This window comes from Podarcis raffonei, chromosome 6 (genome assembly GCF_027172205.1).
Source record: "Podarcis raffonei isolate rPodRaf1 chromosome 6, rPodRaf1.pri, whole genome shotgun sequence".
NCBI lineage: Eukaryota > Metazoa > Chordata > Lepidosauria > Squamata > Lacertidae > Podarcis > Podarcis raffonei.
The window spans coordinates 42,464,414-42,483,644 of NC_070607.1; the positions used below are offsets into that span (position 1 = coordinate 42,464,414).

Consider the following 19,231-nt stretch of genomic DNA (forward strand, 5'->3'; position numbering starts at 1 on the left):
CTGCCATGACAACACTAGATGCTTGGCTTTCTGTTTCCAAGTGGCTGGGAGGAGCAGGTCTTCAGACAGCCTGATATGCTCATGAGGATTTCTTGGTGCTGAAGGCACCTGTGGTGGTTCAGTGCCAGAAATCCCATGTGGTACAAAAGGACATTGTTGTGATTTAGGGCATGTCCAGGTGATGATAAGAGTCTTCCACAGTTTATCTCGCACTGCAAGCTGAAGTAAAAATATGGGAAAGGTTTAGGGAGTGGGAGAGGTGGTGTACAACGGTTGCTCTTTCAGGACTGTCACCACTTGTCTTGATCGTGACATGTGGAAGATCAGCCCATCCATCCAACCTTCAGGAGCCAACGCCTTTCAGCTAAAGGGAGAGGCAGAGAAACAGTTGTAGTCTGCAGCCAGTTTTGCAGCAAATAAAGAATCATTTATATGTTTATGATACACCAGGATTTCTATATATTTCTATATATTATATATATATTTGTATATATTATATATATATTTAATATATTCTGAAGACCTTTCTGCCTCCAGGCTAGATGACAGTAACTGAAAGGTGATAATAGTACAAAATAATACAACAACGAGGTTCTTTGACAAGGTAGTGGTGACTTATAAACTTCAGGGTGGGGAGGTGATAGTGGCAGTTATCCCTCTCCAGGCCTCAGCTGATGTGGCAGTTTCAACTGCTTTTCAGAGGTTCCGTGGGGACCACAGAGGAGACTAGCACCCCCATCCATGAGAGCTCCCCAGCAACCATGACCAGGTAGTACCAGGTGTTTTAATCACTGGGAGAAAGGCATCTCCTCACACATGCAGTTAGATCAGGCATAGGCAAACTCGGCTCTCCAGATGTTTTGGGACTACAACTCCCATCATCCCTAGCTAACAGGACCAGTGGTCAGGGATGATGGGAGTTGTAGTCCCAAAACATCTGGAGGGCCTATGCCTGAATTAGACACTCTGCTGTTGGGAGCAGTGAAGGATGATAACCGAAACTATTCACATCCCAGCCTGGTGGTGATGGTAGTGTGGCTGAGAGTTCAGATCAGTGGTTTGGAACCTCCAGCCCATGGAACTATTCAGGCCTGCTAGGCCTCAGAAATTGGACTGCCAAGCCATACCTACCTTTCCCATGTCTGCTGTCATATATGACATCAAGCAGGGGAAGTTCAAGCCATGAGGTCCTCATTTCTTCCTTGGTAGGGAAAACTGGCACTTTCAAAAGATGCCAAATATGAAAAGAGCCAAGTCTTGGCTGCAAAGGAAAAACCAGGAGCGCATTTCTGATTCGTTATTTGCAGCTGCAGCTTGAATTCAAGACAGGGAGGCAAAAGTAGAGTCTTCTTAAGGAGCTCCAGCTGCAAAGGGAGCTTTTTCCTTCACACCTGAAGGTACAATCACCTGATAGACAGATCCAGTTCCCCATCCCTGTTTTAGATGGAGGTAGGTAAATGGGGGTGCAATCTGAGGCTGTATCGGCTGCACTCTGATGCAAAGTTAGCAGCTGCCCTACCTGCTGAAGGAATGTTTTTGTCTTCACAATACAAGCAATAAAATTCTTATGAAGACACCATCAATCTCCAGGGTTCTCCAAAGGAAACCCAAGACTACCTCTGGAACTTCCCACCCCTAGGGGAAAAGGAACAAGGAATGGTAATTTGTCTTTTATATTTCTGTGCGTTTGTGGGTGCCAGGCTCCTATAACCCCTGGATCCAGCAAGCGTTAGCATTTAATCAAGGCTGATATTGTTAAACTGGGTGCCAGACCCATTCTAACCCCTGGGCCCAGCAAGTGTTAAAATAGAAGGCAGGCTAGCTTCCTGTGTTTAGCTGATAGGCCGTTAAGAGAACCAAGAAAAGGGGTTTTGTGCCAGGTGACAAATGGGTGGGGCCCCTCCTTTCCTACTTCTTAGATAGTAAGAAAGACAAAAACCAGAGATTAGACTTGAAAGTGTGTGCAATGTGACCTAAAAGTTAAGCTGCAGGCTGGACAGCCAGAGAGGCAGAGCACAATGTTTGATCTCTGCTTGAATCCAAGGCTGCAGCTTTGGGAGAAACAAGGCCCTTTTGATACGCTAATGCTGTGAACCCCTCCATTGTAGGCTTAGGTTGTGTATAGATATGTAAGGTAGGGGAAAGCAGTGCATTTTTTCTAAAAAAATGTTTAGGGGTACTCTCATTTTCTTACTGCTATTGAAATACTGCCCCTCAATGAGGCTAAACTTAGATTCACAAAATGTTTAGGGGTATGCATACGCCCAGAAAAAAAGCACTGGAGAAAAGTAAAGGTAAAGGACCCCTAGATGGTTAAGTCCAGTCAAAGGTGACTATGGGGTGCTGCACTCATCTCGCTTCCAGGCCAAGGGAGCTGGTGTTCATCCACAGACAGCTTTCTGGGTCATGTGGCCAGCGTGGCTAAACCGCTTCTGGCCATGATGGAAGCCAGAGAGCACGGAAGTGCCGTTTACCTTCCCAGCACAGTGGTACCTATTTATCTTCTCACACTGGCATGCTTTCAGACTGCTAGGTTGACAGAAGATGAGACAGCAACAGGAGCTCACCCCGTCACGCAGGTTCGAACTGCTAACCTTCTGATCGGCAAGCCCAAGAGGCTCAGTGGTTTAGAGTCTCCGCTGTGTCTCATTTCCAAAAGGAAATGCAAACCCTGGGTAAGTTCCCGGAAACTCTGGGATCTTGCACTGCTCGGAGATTGGAGTGCTGTGCAACAATATGGTTTGTACTAGGTTGCATCCCACTCAGTTCCAAACTTGACATTCTAAAGCATTTCTCATAATGGGTTGGCATTATGGGTAGCTGGGGTGAAGCACCATTTGCTCTCCCTGCTGCTAGCCTTTTCAAAGGCATGTTAATAACGTACTTGAAATGCAAGTTTGTTCAAAGGAGCCGATCACTGTATTAGCCTTCCAGGACCTGGAGCTTTCTCCTTTATTGACAAATGAGGGGTTGCTTGAGCAGTTCTTGTCTTTGCTTTCTGCGATTCACTGACCAAATGAGAACCCTGAACCAGCTGGTTGACTGTGGAATGACAAGCGTTCTATTTTGCTCCTCCCTTCCCAGACTTCATGTGAATCAGCTAAACCAGAAATACAGGTAGAGAAAGAGGTAGAGGATTTCCAAAGGCAAATACCCTGACAGGACAGTAAAAAAACAAAAAAACCACGTCTTGAATGGAAAAATAACAGGGGAAAGTAGCTGTTCGAGAGAGCCTGGAGTGGTTGATACTCTTTCCAACGTGAAAATGGAAGAAGCCGAGGTGGACATTGATACTCTCATTGACGAGATGGATTACATTCCAGGTCACTTTCACTTAGATATGAACTTGAACTTTGAGTCTTCTTCACCTATGAATTTCCAAGGGCGAGACTTGAAGCTGAAACGAGAAAGCCTAACCTATGAGTTAGAGCTCGAAACTGGCTTCCAGCAGTATGCCATCAGAAACCTCCTTGGGGTTTTTTCTTTCTACCTGGAAGAAGTGGAACAAGCCAAAGAGATTTTCCTCTGCATCTCTCAGGAGGACCCTGAGAATCTGAACACTTGGGCCAACCTCGCCTACGTTTATGATAGACTGAACAACGAGCAAGAAGAGGCTAGGTGCACCGAAAGACTCTCCCTCTTAATGGGCTTGGATTCAGAAGACCACAAGCCGCAAGGGGACCCCCAGCTCAGAACAGCCCGTTGCTTGGCTGAGCAGGGCTATGCTTACGCCTTCGACGTTGGGCTGGTGAACGAAGAAGAGAAGATGGAGAAACTGACTGCAGGCCTCACTCTCTACGGCAAGGCTCTTGCTTATGGGAAGCAGGTAGGCAGGCTGTTTTACCTTCTGATGTCACTTGCCATTCAATGGGTCATTCGTTGGAAGAGGGATATTAGCCAATACACACACACACCCCTTTTCATTTTCTGTTTCAGAAGGCGCACCATACCCGTCTGTTGTCTAGAAATGTTTTAGAAGTGTGGGTGCTGCATTAGTTGTTGTTATTTATTTATTGCCTTTATATCCCAGCTTTTCTCCAAAGAGCTCAGGGCGGCATCCATGGTCTCCCCCCTCGTCATTTAATCCCCACAACAACCCTGTGAGGTAGGTTAGGCATCTTAGCTGTTGATCTGTGTAGGGAAAGGTGCTTGTTCTTACAGCAGCAATTACATCTCCAGTTAGCTTGCTAGGCTATTTTGGAGGGAAACAACCCCTCTGGGAGCTGAGTCAGGCCAAGAGAAAGCTCTTCTCATTAAGAACCACCGCTTCATTTAAACCGCTTGTAGCCTTCAAACACCTAATCCTGCATAAATGTGCAAGAGCAAACAAAAGGAGATGCCAATGGATAATATTGATAAGCCAACTTTTAGAACCAGAGCCCTAGATCCTCACGGCCTCTTGTGAGGCTGAGAGGCCCTTTTGTCCTGCTATGCTTCAATGGCACCTCAGTTCGATTGTGAAGCTCCCTGCTTTGGGAGGTGGCTCAGAGGGAGAGCATCTGCTTTGCGTGCAGAAGGTCCCAGGTTCAGTTCCTGGCATCTCCAAATAGGCCCCTGTCCCAAATCCTGGAGAGCTGCTGCCGGTCAGTGTTGACAATACTAAGCTAAATGAACCAATGGCCTGACTCTGTGCAAGGCAGCTTCCTATGGAGGTGTCTCTGCTCTCTATCTCCCCTGGCTTCTCACTGCTTGACCAAGACTGTTCTGTTCCAGCAGGCATTTGACCTGATGGGTTGAAGCTTTTTTGTATGTGTGTGTGGTTAATAACCATCCTGTTAGGAAATATGTCAGACCCATAGTCTTTGCAGCAGATGAAATGCCTATAGAATGGCTTGCACATGTGTCACAACCAGCCCATGATAGTTTTCTGGGGCATTGCTCAGACACATCAGGTTACAGCAACAGCTGCCAGCCGGGCAATGCATTCTGCTACCCTCGTTCACCACCATGAAGCTGACACACAGGTACAAAGTCAGGGCATGACACTCACATTTCTAGCACAGTGCTGCATAGGAGCTTCAGGTCTTTAAGTTCTTTTGAAAATGTGGCTTCAGAATCACAGGGAAAAGTTGGAGGAACTTAATCACCTCATTATTATGCACTCTAAAATCATATGTTTAGAATTCTACCCCTCTAGTGACTCATTTTTGGTTGGTCATGTCATGTTTTATGATATGCATGTACAATTTTTGTAATAAGAAAATAATAAAAAAACTTTTTTAAAAAAAGTTGGAGGACTGGAAACAGCTATGATCACTGGTGGAGGTGGGGCTTGTTTTGGTATCCTCCCAGATGGGAGGAGCATGCTGCCACAGGGGAGGGGGTAAATTTAAACAAGGATTCTGTAACTGGGCGCAACCTTGATCAATTTAAAAAAATATATATCTAAGATGCTTTAGACATGTGGCTTTAAGAAAGAACCAGACATAACCAAAGATGAGGCCAATTCAAATATTTTATTTGGAATGTTCAAACAAAGGTGCAACCTTTTGCACACCCAGTTTATCATCCCCTGCAGCAACAGACAACAGGGAATATGCAGGTGGCTGAACTGGAGCACTGTTTGTCAAAGCAAAATGTTTGCACTGAGGGGCAGGGCTATATTTATGTTTAAACTACAACTGTGCAGAGTCCAAACTTCTTAAGACATTAGAGAAAGCAGCAGCAGCAGTGGGGGGGGACACATCAAACTAACCATACTAGTAACGACAAAAGTGTTTCAGAAAATAATTGTCGCCTTGAGTCACAGAAAAATGTTGCTATTCTACCTGTTTTGCTCAGAGCTTCTTTTAGCTACAGCCCGTTTCCTGTTACTCATGGCTGCCCAATTAAATAAATCTTAGCTAATTAGACTGAGTTGTTTATTGATCAATCAATCAATAATCAATTGAATGTGAATCAATGTGTATATATCAGCATATATACAGACACACAGAGAGACAAGAAAAAGAATATGTTCTCTGGATTGTGCTCCTTGGAATTAATCCAACTGATATCAGTGGGATTTACTTCTAGAAATGAAAGAATTGGTCAGTTTTGATTTCTCTTAGTTTCCCATTTTCCCAGTCTTAAGTTCATTTCATCACATTCCTGCATTAGTTTGTGGTTTTCTTGTCACCATTTAATGTGCATCTCTCCTAATATGCATTGCATTATTAATATTACATTATTGAACATGGCGAGGACAGGAGTAGCTGCCAAAGTCCTTGATTTAATGGAGCAACTGGTGTTCAGCACAGACCTGAAGGCACCTGAAGCCCATCACCTTAGAGAAGCTAAGCAGGTAGCTGGTTGGGTGGCCACTGCTTGGGAACCACATGAATGCCACCTTGGATTCCACAACCGAAGAATGGTTGGAAAATAAATAGAAGGCAATGATATTTTAAAATGTATTTGCAGGGAGGCAAATACTGCTTTTCTAAGAACTTCTCTCTCCCTCTTTCAGATCCCTTTGGAGGAGAAACGAAGCTGGTACTTCACTATGGCCACCCTGCACATCAGGTGAGGCAAGAATCAGGACGAAAAGCCACTTCAAAGGAAACAGAAACAAGATGGGCTCTGAGGGGCAAGTCTAGAACTTTTTGTGATGGGATGCACTTAGGGCTTATCCACATTTACTTTTTGCCCCATGCTTTCTTGGGCACAGGTCTGTTCTTCCCCGGTTCCTGTCTGAGTGCTTTTTTTTAAAAAAATAGCCCAGTGCTTTTCCCAGGAAAACCCAATATTTACTGCTGAATTAGATCAAATGGTAGGGTTGCCGTAGTTTTTGAGCTATTTTTAATTAAATTCGCCAAAATCTACACTACCGGCGTGGGCTGCCATATGTCCTGATTTTCCCAGACATTTCAGTGATTTCTGACTATGTCCAGGAAATTCTGGATGCGCGGCAGCCCTAGCAAATGGCAACTCATGTTTTCTACGGATTGCCGTTTGCTCCAACGCCAGTGAGTTTCGTGGCTGAGTGGCCCAACTAGACATCACTGCATCAGATTCCTAGCATGCTTTTCACTCATAAATTCTGCCATCGCCAGACTTGGATCAGAGGTGTGGTCCTATGATGTCCTATTCCCCTACACTGACTGAAATTTGTCTCACAAGGGACAAGTTGCAGGTGATGGGGGAGCAATTCAGGTCACGAAAGCAGCGTTAGAAAAGAGTTAAACAAGAAACAAAAAACCCTAACGCTGCTGCCCTGATCTGAATCAGGATTCCTGTGGCCGTATTTACCGTTATTCATAACTGCAAGAGCTCCATGAGGGCATCTGATCACAGACTTCCCAGAATTATATGGTTTGATCCATAGTCCAGAGCTGTAGTCCAGTCTACGCCAAGCAGGTACCTTCCAGCTATTTTGGACTACAACTCTCCATCAACCTCAGTCAGCATGGCTGATGGGGAGTCATGGTTCAAAACAGCTCAAGGGCACCAGGTTGGCAAAGGCCACTATACCACACAAGAACATCTGGAGTGAGTTAAGGCCCAACAGGACACGAAGCATATCACTTTCAGTTGCAAAAAGAAAGGGAGAGGGCAGGTTCAGGAGGGGCAGCAGTTGGCTCTGCCCCCTGGCACAGCACGAGTCCCTAGCCTGCATCCCTGTTTGCCAAAGCCGGGTGCAGGCTAGGATCCAGGAAGGGCATCGCTGTTCCAGTTCCCTCGTTGGTGCTCCCATAACGCTGCTGCACTAAGAGGGGTGAGTGGACTTTGCAGCAAAAAAACAAAACAAAACCACCCTTTACCTTTTTAGCCTTGGAAGGAAAGTTACTTACCTGGAAATAACCCCCACTGAAGTAGGACTTACTTCTGAGTAGATGCACTATTGCACTATTATTAGAGTTAAGCATTTGTGGATTAGGGCCTAATTTATCAGCACTACAGTCTTAGAACCACTATAGCTCACAGGGAAATACTGATTTTGAATGAGCGTAAGTACTGTTGTTAAGGCTAGGTTGAGTGGGTGGGGGGGTTGTTTTCCATTTACTTCTGCTATGTTTCTTGTTGGCTGTATTTCATATATTATGCTGGTAGGCACCTTGCACCATACAGAACTATGAACCAATCAGCATTAGATCAAAGACAACCACAGAGATTTTGATCCACGATCTTTCCTCCCTATGTTACATCAAAGGGGTTTTGTTACAAAATCAGAGATAAATCAATTGTCATGGAAAGCACAGTGTCAACAATATAGAACATGAAAATTAGAAAGGACAAAGAACAATGCTTTGCAGAAAGACTTGCCAAAGCATCATTCATTACTGTATAGGGCGCAACATTTGACAAGTTTTAAAAACAAGATGTGCCTTAATCTTTCCCTCCCCAGTTAATGACCACTCCCAAAGCTGTTTCCCAACACTGCAGCTAGCCTAGAAAAAAGCCTTCTATTGGCTACAACCAATGGCTTAGCTATAGCAAGTGTTCCTTCCTATAACTGAAGTAGAAGTGGTATATTTTTTAAAAAAGATTAATCATACTATATGGGGCAAAGGCAACCTGACCATTAGGTCCAGTCGTGCCCGACTCTGGGGTTGCGGCGCTCATCTTGCTTTATTGACTGAGGGAGTCGGCATACAGCTTCCGGGTCATGTGGCCAGCATGACTAAGCCGCTTCTGGCGAACCAGAGCAGTGCACGGAAATGCCGTTTACCTTCCCGCCAGAGTGGTACCTATTTATCTACTTGTTCTTTGATGTGCTTTTGAACTGCTAGGTTGGCAGGAGCTGGGACCGAGCAACAGGAGCTCACTATATGGGGTACTATACTACTATAGACATATAATTCTAAAGTTCTTGTTAATTTTTTTTTCTTTTCTCAGTCACTCCTCTGTTTTCTTCACTTCTTACTACCCTCTGTGGCCCCCCATTTACATGACTTTCACCTGTGCCACCCTTGGAATATCCTTAAGACCCCCAGTTGAGAAACGCTGCAAAGGGTTATTTTGCAGCAGATGGTGGTTATTTTGGGGAACTATATATTGCATTTTATGTCTTTTGTATTTTATATTAACTGTTTTGAAATATTGCTGCCAAACCCATTGGATGGGGGTAAAACAGTGGCATTTGGAGTAAATCATTTGCTTGCCAGTTTTAGAGCTCTGTATATGCAGAACAACAAATCACAAAAGCCTTTTTCTCTCTTCATTTCAGGTTGGATGCGATGTGGATGAACAAGGGCAATGATGAGGAAAAAAGGTTGCCAGCCTTCAACAGAACCTTGGTTTTGCTTCAGCAAGTCCTGAAGTGCTCCAGCCTACATTATAGAGGTAGGAGAAGTCACTTGCACAATCAAAAACATGTAATTACATGTGTAATTCACACATGTAGCTCTGCATCCCAGAAGACTGTTGCAACCCAGGTGTGTGTAATTGGGCTCTTCAGCTCAGCTAGAAGACGTCCAACTGAGTCTTCATTGCTGCAATCTCCATGCCCAGTGAGGCAAACTACTCTTTATTTTCACAAGTAGTTTGTTTCATCAGCTGGGAAACCTCAGTGCTTGGTTTAAGCTGGCATAAAATGTTCCTTTGGAACTTTTCTACTATAACCCAACCTCAGTAACTGTCTGTAAATCATTTTGAATTGCTTTGGAGAAGGTAGAGTAGAATTTACAATGCCGTTTGTAATATGTTGCCCTGCTTTCAATTCTGTCCTTCTCTTCTAGCCTTGGCCTGCTGCTATCTTGGGATATTGTTTGAAAGGAAATATTCCTTCTCAGATACCCCTATGGCTATTCATGACTGTGGGTACTCTGGGACAGATCCCCTCGACTGCTTTGGAAAAGTAGGTTACGAGTTGTTGGGGTTTTTTTTGGGGGGGGGTCCTGTCTGGATGATACCATGGGCCCCTATTGGGGGGGGGTAGAATGCATAAGAACAAGCTTTCCAAACCAGTTCCTTTGTCAGGTTAATGGCTTTACCTGGCTAGTTAAGGACCATGATTTAGCATAATCAAAGAAGTTGCTCTGTACCATAAAACAAATGGGTGAGATTTTTCCCACACACCCCTCACCCAGCTGCAGGGCTGGATTAACCATTAAGCAAAATGGGGGGGGCACCACAGAAATTTTCCTTTGATGGGTTTTTAACATTAATAGTCACAATTGCTCAGCTGAGCTTCCATTTTCTCACTTGAAGTACCTTATATCAAAAATCCCAACAGAACAACTATGCAATAAGGCAGGCTGGGTGCCTTATTTCTACTAAATTTAGAAGCAGATGTGTTGTGTAAGGTTAGTTTTGAGGATCTGATCAAAGACTTTGCAATTAGAAAAAGTAGGAGAAAAATTTGTCAAATATAAATAAAGTGGAAGTACTGTATACAAAAGTATACAAAAAGTATACAAAAATAAACATTGTTTTCCACCTTACTGTGGGTTTTCTTTCATTTTGAAAGATAAAATGTTATTTTACTGTTTATTACTGTTTATATTTTGAATAAGATATATATGGAGGCCCTCTAAATTATCTTAATCTGGCCCTGCCCTGCTGCTAGCAGAACAATAGCCAGAGTGGGTGGAGCTGCAAAGCTGAAGCTAGAAGCTGCAGAATTTGTATTTGGCCTGTGCTAGATCCAAAGCTGTGGCCAGTGGAGAAGCAAGATCTGTTGGGGTGTTAATGCTGTGAGTGTTTCAAGTGGTGCTAATTATAATTATGGATGTATGCGGGTGTATTATAAAACAAAGACCCCTTCTACCCTTGAGGATGAACACAAAACTAGAATTCGTTGACTCTGGGTGTACCTATTATTGGCTTCCCTGTCTTCCCCCCTTTCCAGTGGGTGCCAGCTACCACTTGCTTATGAGTAGATATATATAAGGCAGTGCTGTAATTGACAGAAGGGAAGAGATACCCTCTTTTGCTCATTTCCTTCTCATCCAGAGCAAGGTGCCGCCTCAGTTCACGTCCTCACACACTTCAGTCCTTCCAAAGGGCATAATGTACAATGGCGGCCAAGCTGAATGTTGACACATAAATTTCTCCTTTCATTGCCCATTGTTCAACAGAGCAAGGAGAAGTTCACTAATGGAACAATGTATTGTGGATTTGTTTGTTTTTAAGGCAATAGAGATAGCTAGAGAAAACCCACTGGTTCTGAACCGCCTAGCAAAAATCTTCCACTTCCTTGGCAAGCAAGAGATGGCAATGGCAGTCTGCAACATGGCCTTAGATGTGCTGCCAGATCCAGTACTTAACTGGCAGGCATATTGCATGCGTGCCAAGGTATGTATTTCTCCTTTAAAAACAAGGCCTTTGTAACATACAAGTGCTATGGGAGACCAGCTGGGGGTTGTTGTTTTTTTGTATTAATAGGGGCAGGGGTGGTGGTGTCTGTCAGCATTGTGCTTCCTGAAAAGCCATCAATGCAGCTGCCTATCTGGGCAGCATCAATTATTTTGGTTTAACTGCATAAACATAAAGTCTCTTCTTGCAACTTCTCCTAACGAGGGCACTGCTTAAATTCCAGTGCCACCAACTCTGTTAGAACATATGGACCTGCCTTGGTCCATCTAGCTTAGTAATATCTGTGTCTATTTGATATAAGCTGCTTATTTTAAAGTTATTGTGACTTTTTTGTATTGGATCAGATTGTTATTAAGTATGCAATCTTTGTTGTCCATTTTGTTACCTCTTCAGCTTGTAAACCACCTTGTGTATAGTAATTATAGGTGGTATACAAATTAAAAGTGAATGAAGGGCAGTATCTGGCAGAGGCAGTAATTTACTGATTTAGACTCTGAACTTAATGGACTTATGGGAGGGGGCTTCAGATGGTCGTATGCATTACTTCACTTACTTCCATATGTGGTGAGTCAGCCTTGCTGTGTCTGAAGCCTCCCCTTCTCATTCTGAGGAATGGGGGGGGTCCCCACACTTCAGCCCCAAAGTCCTACCTTGATGGTACCACCGGGTCTTTCCAAGCTCTGAGACCCTTTTAACAAGAGAGGTTGGGGAATAGAGAACAGTCATACAAACTAATGCGTAAGGAGGGGAGGGCAAAAAATAGTTTAATAGCTCTTTATTTTTAGATGCTGCTTAAACTATATTTGCGTGATTTGGATCGTGTGAAGATGGGCCTGGGAGGAATGCCAGACCAGAGAAACCTCTCTGATGCCAAAGCTGATCTCGAGAACGTCATGAAGGTGCATCCGTGTCTGAAGACTTACCTTGACCTAGGCCAGGTGAGTGAAAGCAACCACCTGGTCCAGACATATTCATTGTCTTCACTTTATTTCATCTGTATGATAATAAAAGTGTTGTTGTTCATTCAGGATTTAACAGGACTAAGGCTGCATTCTTAACTTCAGTACCTTGGAAGCGAGCGCTATTTGAATCCAATAGTATTTTTGAGTAAACATTGTTAGCATTGCACTTTTTAATTATTTAATTTTAGAGTGTTAATTCTAGAGAGATCTCAGAAATGTAATCAGAATGTGATGAGAGCATATCCATTTTTAACCACTAGTAACATCTAGAGAAGTTCCTGTATGTGCATGGATCTCTGAAGGGATGAGCAACATAAGGAGCTATTCTGAACTTTCAGTTCGACTACTTGCTATGGTTTTATTTGGTGTGACTCACCCACAAGCCAGGTGCTTGGGAGGAAGCCTTGTTGAAGTAGCCATAGTTTGTGAATCTTTTGTTCCCTTCTCTAAAATAATACATTAATTTAATAGAAAGTTCCTGCCTAGCAGCCTACTTAACAAACTCAAGGTTCCAGTGGTGTTGACCTATGTAAAGCCCTGACGTTGCCCTGGAATAGCTTTGTCTCTGTGGGGTGCTCTCTCTCCCTCAACTTGCCCATTCTGAGGGGAAAATGCTTTCAGATAAAAAATGAAGAGCTGAATATCACTGAGGTCCTGTTTTAGTTTCTTTAATGATTGATCATACAGGGGCTTCTTGACTATAACTCTGTTATTACACAGCCTCACTGTTAACACACAGCCTCACTCTACAAGCTTTTAAGAAAGGGAGGGGAAATCTATGGCCCTCCAGATGTTGCTGGGCTACAACTCCTATCATGCCTCACCATTGGCCATTGCTGGCAGGAAATGCAGTTCAACAACTACCGGAGTGCCACAGGTTGTCGTCGTCCCCCCCCCCATGCTTTAAGAAAAAGTACAAGATATTCAAGAAATTTTTTTATGGTTCATTACCATTATATTAAAAAATGTATTTTCTGGCTGTTACTCAACAGTGAACATTTATGGATTTGTTTTCTGCAAGCTGTAAGCCATCTTTGTTCTTTTGACATGTTTGTTTAAATAAATACTGAGTGTTCCTCCTTTCCCTCCCTGCCCATCCACTGCTCTTCTAGGTATGTTACTACATGGGAGTAGATGCCATGCAGGAACTTTTACTCGTAGATGAAAATGCCGTGAACAATGCCCTTGTGTTCTTTGCTAAAGCCATGGAATTAGACCTGGGGAATGTTTTGCCTGAAATCCAGCTGCTGAGGGGGAAATGCCTTCGGATAAAAAATGAAGACCTGAATGCCATGGAATGCTTCAAGCAGGCAATAGAGCTGGATGGTGTGGGTTCTGTTTACACAGAGAGCTTCCGTTGCTTAATGGAAATGCTGCTTGCCTTGTTCAGTCAGAAGAGGATGAATACAGAGATGCTGATGAAGGAAGTAGAGTTGTGGGTGAAGAAGGCTGAGGAGAAATATCCCAAACAGCGAGTGCAGCAGGAGCTTAGGCTGGTGTGTCGTCACTACACAGCTGAGGTGCTTGAGCTCTCCAAAGCCATGGTGGCCAGAGGGAAGACTGAGCTGGTGAAATTGCTCTTTGAGACCATGAGGTGTGACTTTAACAAAGGTAGACGGAATGAACGCTCACTCTCCTTTTGAATGGCTGGTTTGCTTTTCAGCCACGTGGCACAGCAAGAGATTTAGCTCTCCCCATAGTTTGCAGAAAGAATTATGAAAAGCTATATAATAAAATGTGATACTTTCTAGAGCACCCACCAAGTATTATTATCCCATATACATGGAGGAGTCGAGGTATGTGTGCTCATATTAAAAAATGAGCGTGCTTAATTTTTTTCAAAGCAAAACATTAAACAAGCTCAAAACATTTACATTATGTATGTATGTATGCATAGCACACAGAAGCAGGTCAACAGTAGATAAAATAGCCTTCATTTATTACTGGGAAGCAGGTAAGGTGTAAGTGATTTACAGCAACACTCTGATTTTAAAAAATTGGCAACGAGAAATTTCAAGGTATATCTGGCAGGGTAAGAAGCCGAGGATAAAATTTAAGATATTGACAGACGCTAAAGAAAGAGGAGGCTTCGCCCTGCCAGACTTGAAATTGTATTATGAAGCATCTTGCCTGTGTTGGTTGAAGGAATGGATAAAATTAGAAGACACGGGTGTGTTAGATCTGGAAGGTTTTGATAATAGATTTGGGTGGCACGCGTATTTGTGGTATGACAAGAAACGGGTACATAAAGGTTTTGAAAATCACATTATAAGAAGGTCTCTGATTGAAGTGTGGGAAAGATATAAAAACTTGTTGGAACAAAAAACTCCATATTGGTTGTCGCCGTTAGAGGCGATGAGTGTGAAGAAAGTCAATATGACAGGGGGTTGGGTGACATATGAGAAGTTAATGTGTAAAAGCGAAGGAAAATGGAAAATGAGATCATTTGAAGAAGTCAAGGATTATGTGAATGACTGGCTGCACTTTTTTCAAATTAATGACATGTTCAGAAAAGATCTAAATCAGAGGGGTTTTGCTGATAAAGAATCAAAATTTCAGACAGAAATACTGAATAATGACTACAAGATTTTAGCAAAAATGTATAAGATATTATTGGAATGGTGCACGAAGGATGAGGAGGTAAAATCAGTTATGATTGATTGGGCCAAAGATATGGGGCTCAACCATCAAAACTTAATGTGACCAGATATTGATACTTATGTCCTTGCTTTGGATATATACATTCATTTAACTTAATTGTAGCAACCTAGGGATGTGCTCTTCCGTTTGGAAGAAAACCACCACCATCACCCCATATTTTTCACTTAATGAAAAAGAGATATAATAGCAGGTGTTTATTTAGAATTTTTTTAAAAAAATCAAGAATATGTAGGTACCTGTTTGGTTTTGTCTGTTGAAAATATAGAATGAAAGCCTCCAAATTCACTATATTTTGTTGTTAGGTATGTTTTACATTTTCTGCACCTGCCTTTGAATCAATCATTGTCTTCACATATCATGTGGGCTTCTTGCTAGGCCACATATTGAACTCACAGAATGGATTAATTCTGAATGGATTGTGGGGCTGTTCTTTTGCTGCATTTCCAGAGCAATTAATTAAAACCACCAGATATGTTAACAGTCATATTCAGAATCATATATTCAGTAACTTATTTACTGATCTTATCAAGTATGCAACCCATGGGTGCCAACTTCCTGAGGCCCTGCATGGCTGAGCACCTACAAAATTCCACACAAAGAGGACGGGAACCCACACATTTCAGTGCCAAGGCCATACAAGCTGCATGGCACCCATGGCCACGGGGCCAAGCTGGCACTCCTGTGCAACCAGTTACATTGGTGCTGCTATTCTGAGATATACTCACTGCATTTAAATAATGAATTTCTTGCGGGACTCTCCAAATAGCCAACACCTGTTCGATTCATGCTTGAACATTAGCTCATGTGATAGTTTAAGCTGTTCCTGGTCGCAAGACATGTTGTTGTTGTTGTTTTTAAATGATATTTATTAATATTTCAAAAGAAATTACAGAAGTAATAAAGAAATAGAAAAAAGAAAACAAAAGATACAAAATACAGAGGAAATAAAAACAATTAAAAATAAATCCATCTTTCCATGTCTTGCCTTTCATTTACTTGTTTCCCTGACCTCCTCACACCTCCCTTTTTTGTATTCCAGTTCGAATGGTTAATTCAGCAAATCCTTTCCCTCTTTGTTTTTATCTTAATTCTTTGTCTTAACATATTATAACTTTATATTTTCATCTATTAACAATCCATTTTTACATACTCCTTTTTAACATTGTTGCTAAAACCGCTTCATTTCATTCCGACATCATTTTAGCATTCCTTAATTTTACAACGTTTCTGTAAATAATCTTTAAATTTCTTCCAATCTTCTTCCACCGACTCTTCTCCCTGGTCTCGGATTCTGCCAGTCATTTCCGCCAATTCCATATAGTCTATCACTTTCATCTGCCATTCTTCCAAGGTGGGTAGATCTTGTGTCTTCCAGTACTTTGCAATGAGTATTCTTGCTGCTGTTGTAGCGTACATAAAAAAAGTTCTATCCTTCTTTAACACCAATTGGCTGACCATGCCCAGGAGAAAGGCCTCTGGTTTCTTCAAGAAGGTATATTTAAATACCTTTTTCATTTCATTATATATCATCTCCCAGAAAGCCTTAATCCTTGGGCACGTCCACCAAAGGTGAAAGAATGTGCCTTCATTATCTTTACATTTCCAACATTTATTATCGGGCAAATGGTAGATTTTTGCAAGCTTGACTGGTGTCATGTACCACCTGTATATCATTTTCATAATATTCTCTCTTAAGGCATTACATGCCGTAAATTTCATACCTGTGGTCCACAACTGTTCCCAGTCAGCAAACATGTTATGTCCAACATCTTGTGCCCATTTAATCATAGCAGATTTAACCGTTTCATCCTGAGTATTCCATTTCAACAGCAAGTTATACATTCTTGATAGTATCTTAGTTTTGGGGTCTAACAGTTCTGTTTCCAATTTTGATTTTTCCACCTGGAAGCCAATTTTTTTGTCCAGATTGTAAGCCTCCCTTATTTGATAGTAATGAAGCCAGTCTCACACTTTATCTTTTAGTTTCTCAAAACTCTGCAATTTCAATTTGTCTCCTTCTTGTTCCAAAATCTCCCAATATTTCGGCCATTTGGCCTCTATATTGAGCTTTTTCTGAGCCTTCGCTTCCATCGCTGATAACCACCTTGGGGTTTTGTTTTCAAGTAGATCTTTATATCTTATCCAGACATTAAACAATGCTTTCCTGACAATATGGTTTTTAAATGCTTTGTGTGCTTTAACCTTGTCATACCACAGATATGCATGCCACCCAAAAATGTTATTAAAGCCTTCTAAATCCAAAATGTCTGTGTTCTCAAGAAGCAGCCATTCTTTCAGCCAGCAAAATGCTGCTGATTCATAATAGAGTTTAAAGTCTGGCAGGGCAAATCCACCTCTTTCCTTTACATCGGTTAGTATTTTAAATTTTATTCTGGGCTTCTTACCCTGCCAGACAAATCTAGAAATGTGTCTCTGCCACTTCTTGAAACAATCCATTTTGTCCAAAATTTGCAATGATTGAAACAAAAATAACATTCTTGGCAATACATTCATCTTTATAACAGCAATTCGACCTAGCAAGGAAAGCTTCAGATTTGACCATATTTCTAGATCCTTTTTCACTTCTGACCAACATTTCTCATAATTATCTTTAAATAAATTTAAATTCTTAGCAGTCATATTAACCCCCAGGTATTTTACTTTCTTAACCAGTGTTAAACCTGTCTCCTTCTGAAACCTCCCTTTCTCAATCGGTGTTAAATTTTTTTCGAGAACCTTTTCAAAGCCTTGACCAACCCCCATCCCCTGAAGATTTTTCTTCATAAAACTCCAAGAGATATTATCAAAAGCTTTCTCCGCATCTACAAATATTAATACTGCTTTAGTATTGATATTCACTTCCAGTTTTTCCAAAATGTTAATTATATTTCTCGTGTTATCAGACAAGTGTCTGCCCGGGAGAAAGCCAGCTTGGTCTTTATGTATCTCCTCCACTAATACTTTTTAAAATCTTTTAGCCAAAATATCTGCAAAAATTTTGTAATCCACGTTGAGCAGGGATATGGGGCGGTAGTTCTTAAGTTGTGTCTTTTCAGACTCAGTTTTCGGTATAAGTGTAATGTAGGCTTACTTCCACGACTCTGGCGCTTTTCCCCCCTCCAAAATTTCATTACAAACCTCCTTTAGTGGTTGAATTATTCAATCTTTCAAAGATCTATAGTATTTTGAGGTTAAACCATCCGGCCCTGGAGATTTGCCCAACTGCATATTCTGGATGGCACCTTCTACCTCCTGTTCTGTTATTTTATAGTTCAACATTGACTTGTTTTCTTGAGAGATTTTTTGTAATCCATTTGTTTTTAAGAATTGGTCTATATCCATCTCTTTCTGTGGCCCTTGTGTATATAACTGTTTAAAGTACCTCTGGAAACATTTTCTAATTTCCACTGGATTCTGTATATTCTGTCCTTCCACTTCCAAATTAGTAATGGTGTTAAGTTTTTGTCTTTTTTTCATTTGCCAAGCTAACAGTTTCCTACATTTATTAGCCGATTCAAATGTCCTTTCTCTCATCTGTTTAATTTTCCATTCTATTTCCTGATTCATCATTTTCATATATTGGACTTGGTATAACTTTATTTCTCTCAGAATCTCTTGTGACTTTGGTTTCGCTCTCAGTTTCTTCTCACCCTCTTTTATTTTCTCCAAAATTTTGTCTTTTTTCTCATTTTGAGTTCTCTTCTTTATTGCGTTCTGTTGAATTAGAAACCCCCTCATAACCGCTTTGCTTGCGTCCCAGATTACTCTTTTTTCAATGGTAGTGTTCATATTTATCTCAAAATAGTCTCTCAAGGTTTTTTGGGCCTTCTTGGTAACCTCTTCGTCTCTAAACAAGGTGTCATTCATCCTCCATCTGAAGGAACCAGTTGGTGTTAGTTTCATCTCCATTTTCACAGCATTATGGTCGGAGCAAGTTTTAGGGCAAATTTCCACTTTTCGAATCTTAGGAGCCAGTCCTCTAGTTATCCAGATTTGGTCAATTCTTGTCCATGTCATTTTGGCTTCAGAGAAGAAAGTTCCCTCTCTACCCAAGGGATTCTTTGTTCTCCAAATATCAATTAAGTCCATATTGTCAGTCATCTCAAAAAATGTTTTTGGTAGTCTGCCATCCTTGGTGACTACCTGTCTCTGTGCCTTGTACCTGGTCGCAAGACATGTTGTTAGCCTGGCAAGGAAAAGACAGTCTCTCAATTGTCAATGCGCCCTTCATTCTGATCTTATAGGAATGTTTCAAGTGATCTAATGTGGCATTATAATAGAAGAAAAACAGCACATGCTACACGGCGAATATAAACCAAAAGAGATAAGCACTGGGTGATGTTGAGAAGGATGAAACCCAAGCTCTCAGGAAT

General features: G+C 41.8%; 1 protein-coding gene across 4 annotated transcripts; it reads left to right on the forward strand.

Annotated features, from left to right (window-relative positions):
• Positions 1-69: 69 nt before the first annotated feature.
• TTC22 (tetratricopeptide repeat domain 22) lies at positions 70-19,207 on the forward strand. 4 transcript variants are annotated; one of them, XM_053392324.1, is made up of 9 exons: positions 536-769; positions 3,085-3,826; positions 6,446-6,501; positions 9,146-9,261; positions 9,657-9,775; positions 11,053-11,214; positions 12,021-12,173; positions 13,310-13,808; positions 19,103-19,207. In XM_053392324.1, the coding sequence occupies exons 2-9, from the start codon at positions 3,266-3,268 to the stop codon at positions 19,120-19,122; spliced, it is 1,686 nt and encodes a 561-aa protein (XP_053248299.1). In that variant the 5' UTR covers positions 536-769; positions 3,085-3,265; the 3' UTR covers positions 19,123-19,207. The 4 variants fall into 4 exon arrangements, with proteins under 4 accessions (XP_053248298.1, XP_053248299.1, XP_053248295.1 ...); XM_053392323.1 differs by lacking the exons at positions 536-769; positions 19,103-19,207 and adding an exon at positions 70-178 and having other exon boundaries at positions 13,310-14,203; XM_053392320.1 differs by lacking the exon at positions 19,103-19,207 and having other exon boundaries at positions 13,310-14,203.
• Positions 19,208-19,231: the final 24 nt, after the last annotated feature.

Excerpts from the sequence above, each read along its gene's own strand:
- TTC22 (XM_053392323.1), top strand. The coding sequence starts at position 3,266 with ATGGAAGAAGCCGAGGTGGACATTGATACTCTCATTGACGAGATGGAT. Across the intron at positions 9,776-11,052 it reads CCCTCGACTGCTTTGGAAAA|GCAATAGAGATAGCTAGAGA; the intron begins GTAGGTTACGAG and ends TTTGTTTTTAAG. Across the intron at positions 11,215-12,020 it reads CATATTGCATGCGTGCCAAG|ATGCTGCTTAAACTATATTT; the intron begins GTATGTATTTCT and ends CTTTATTTTTAG.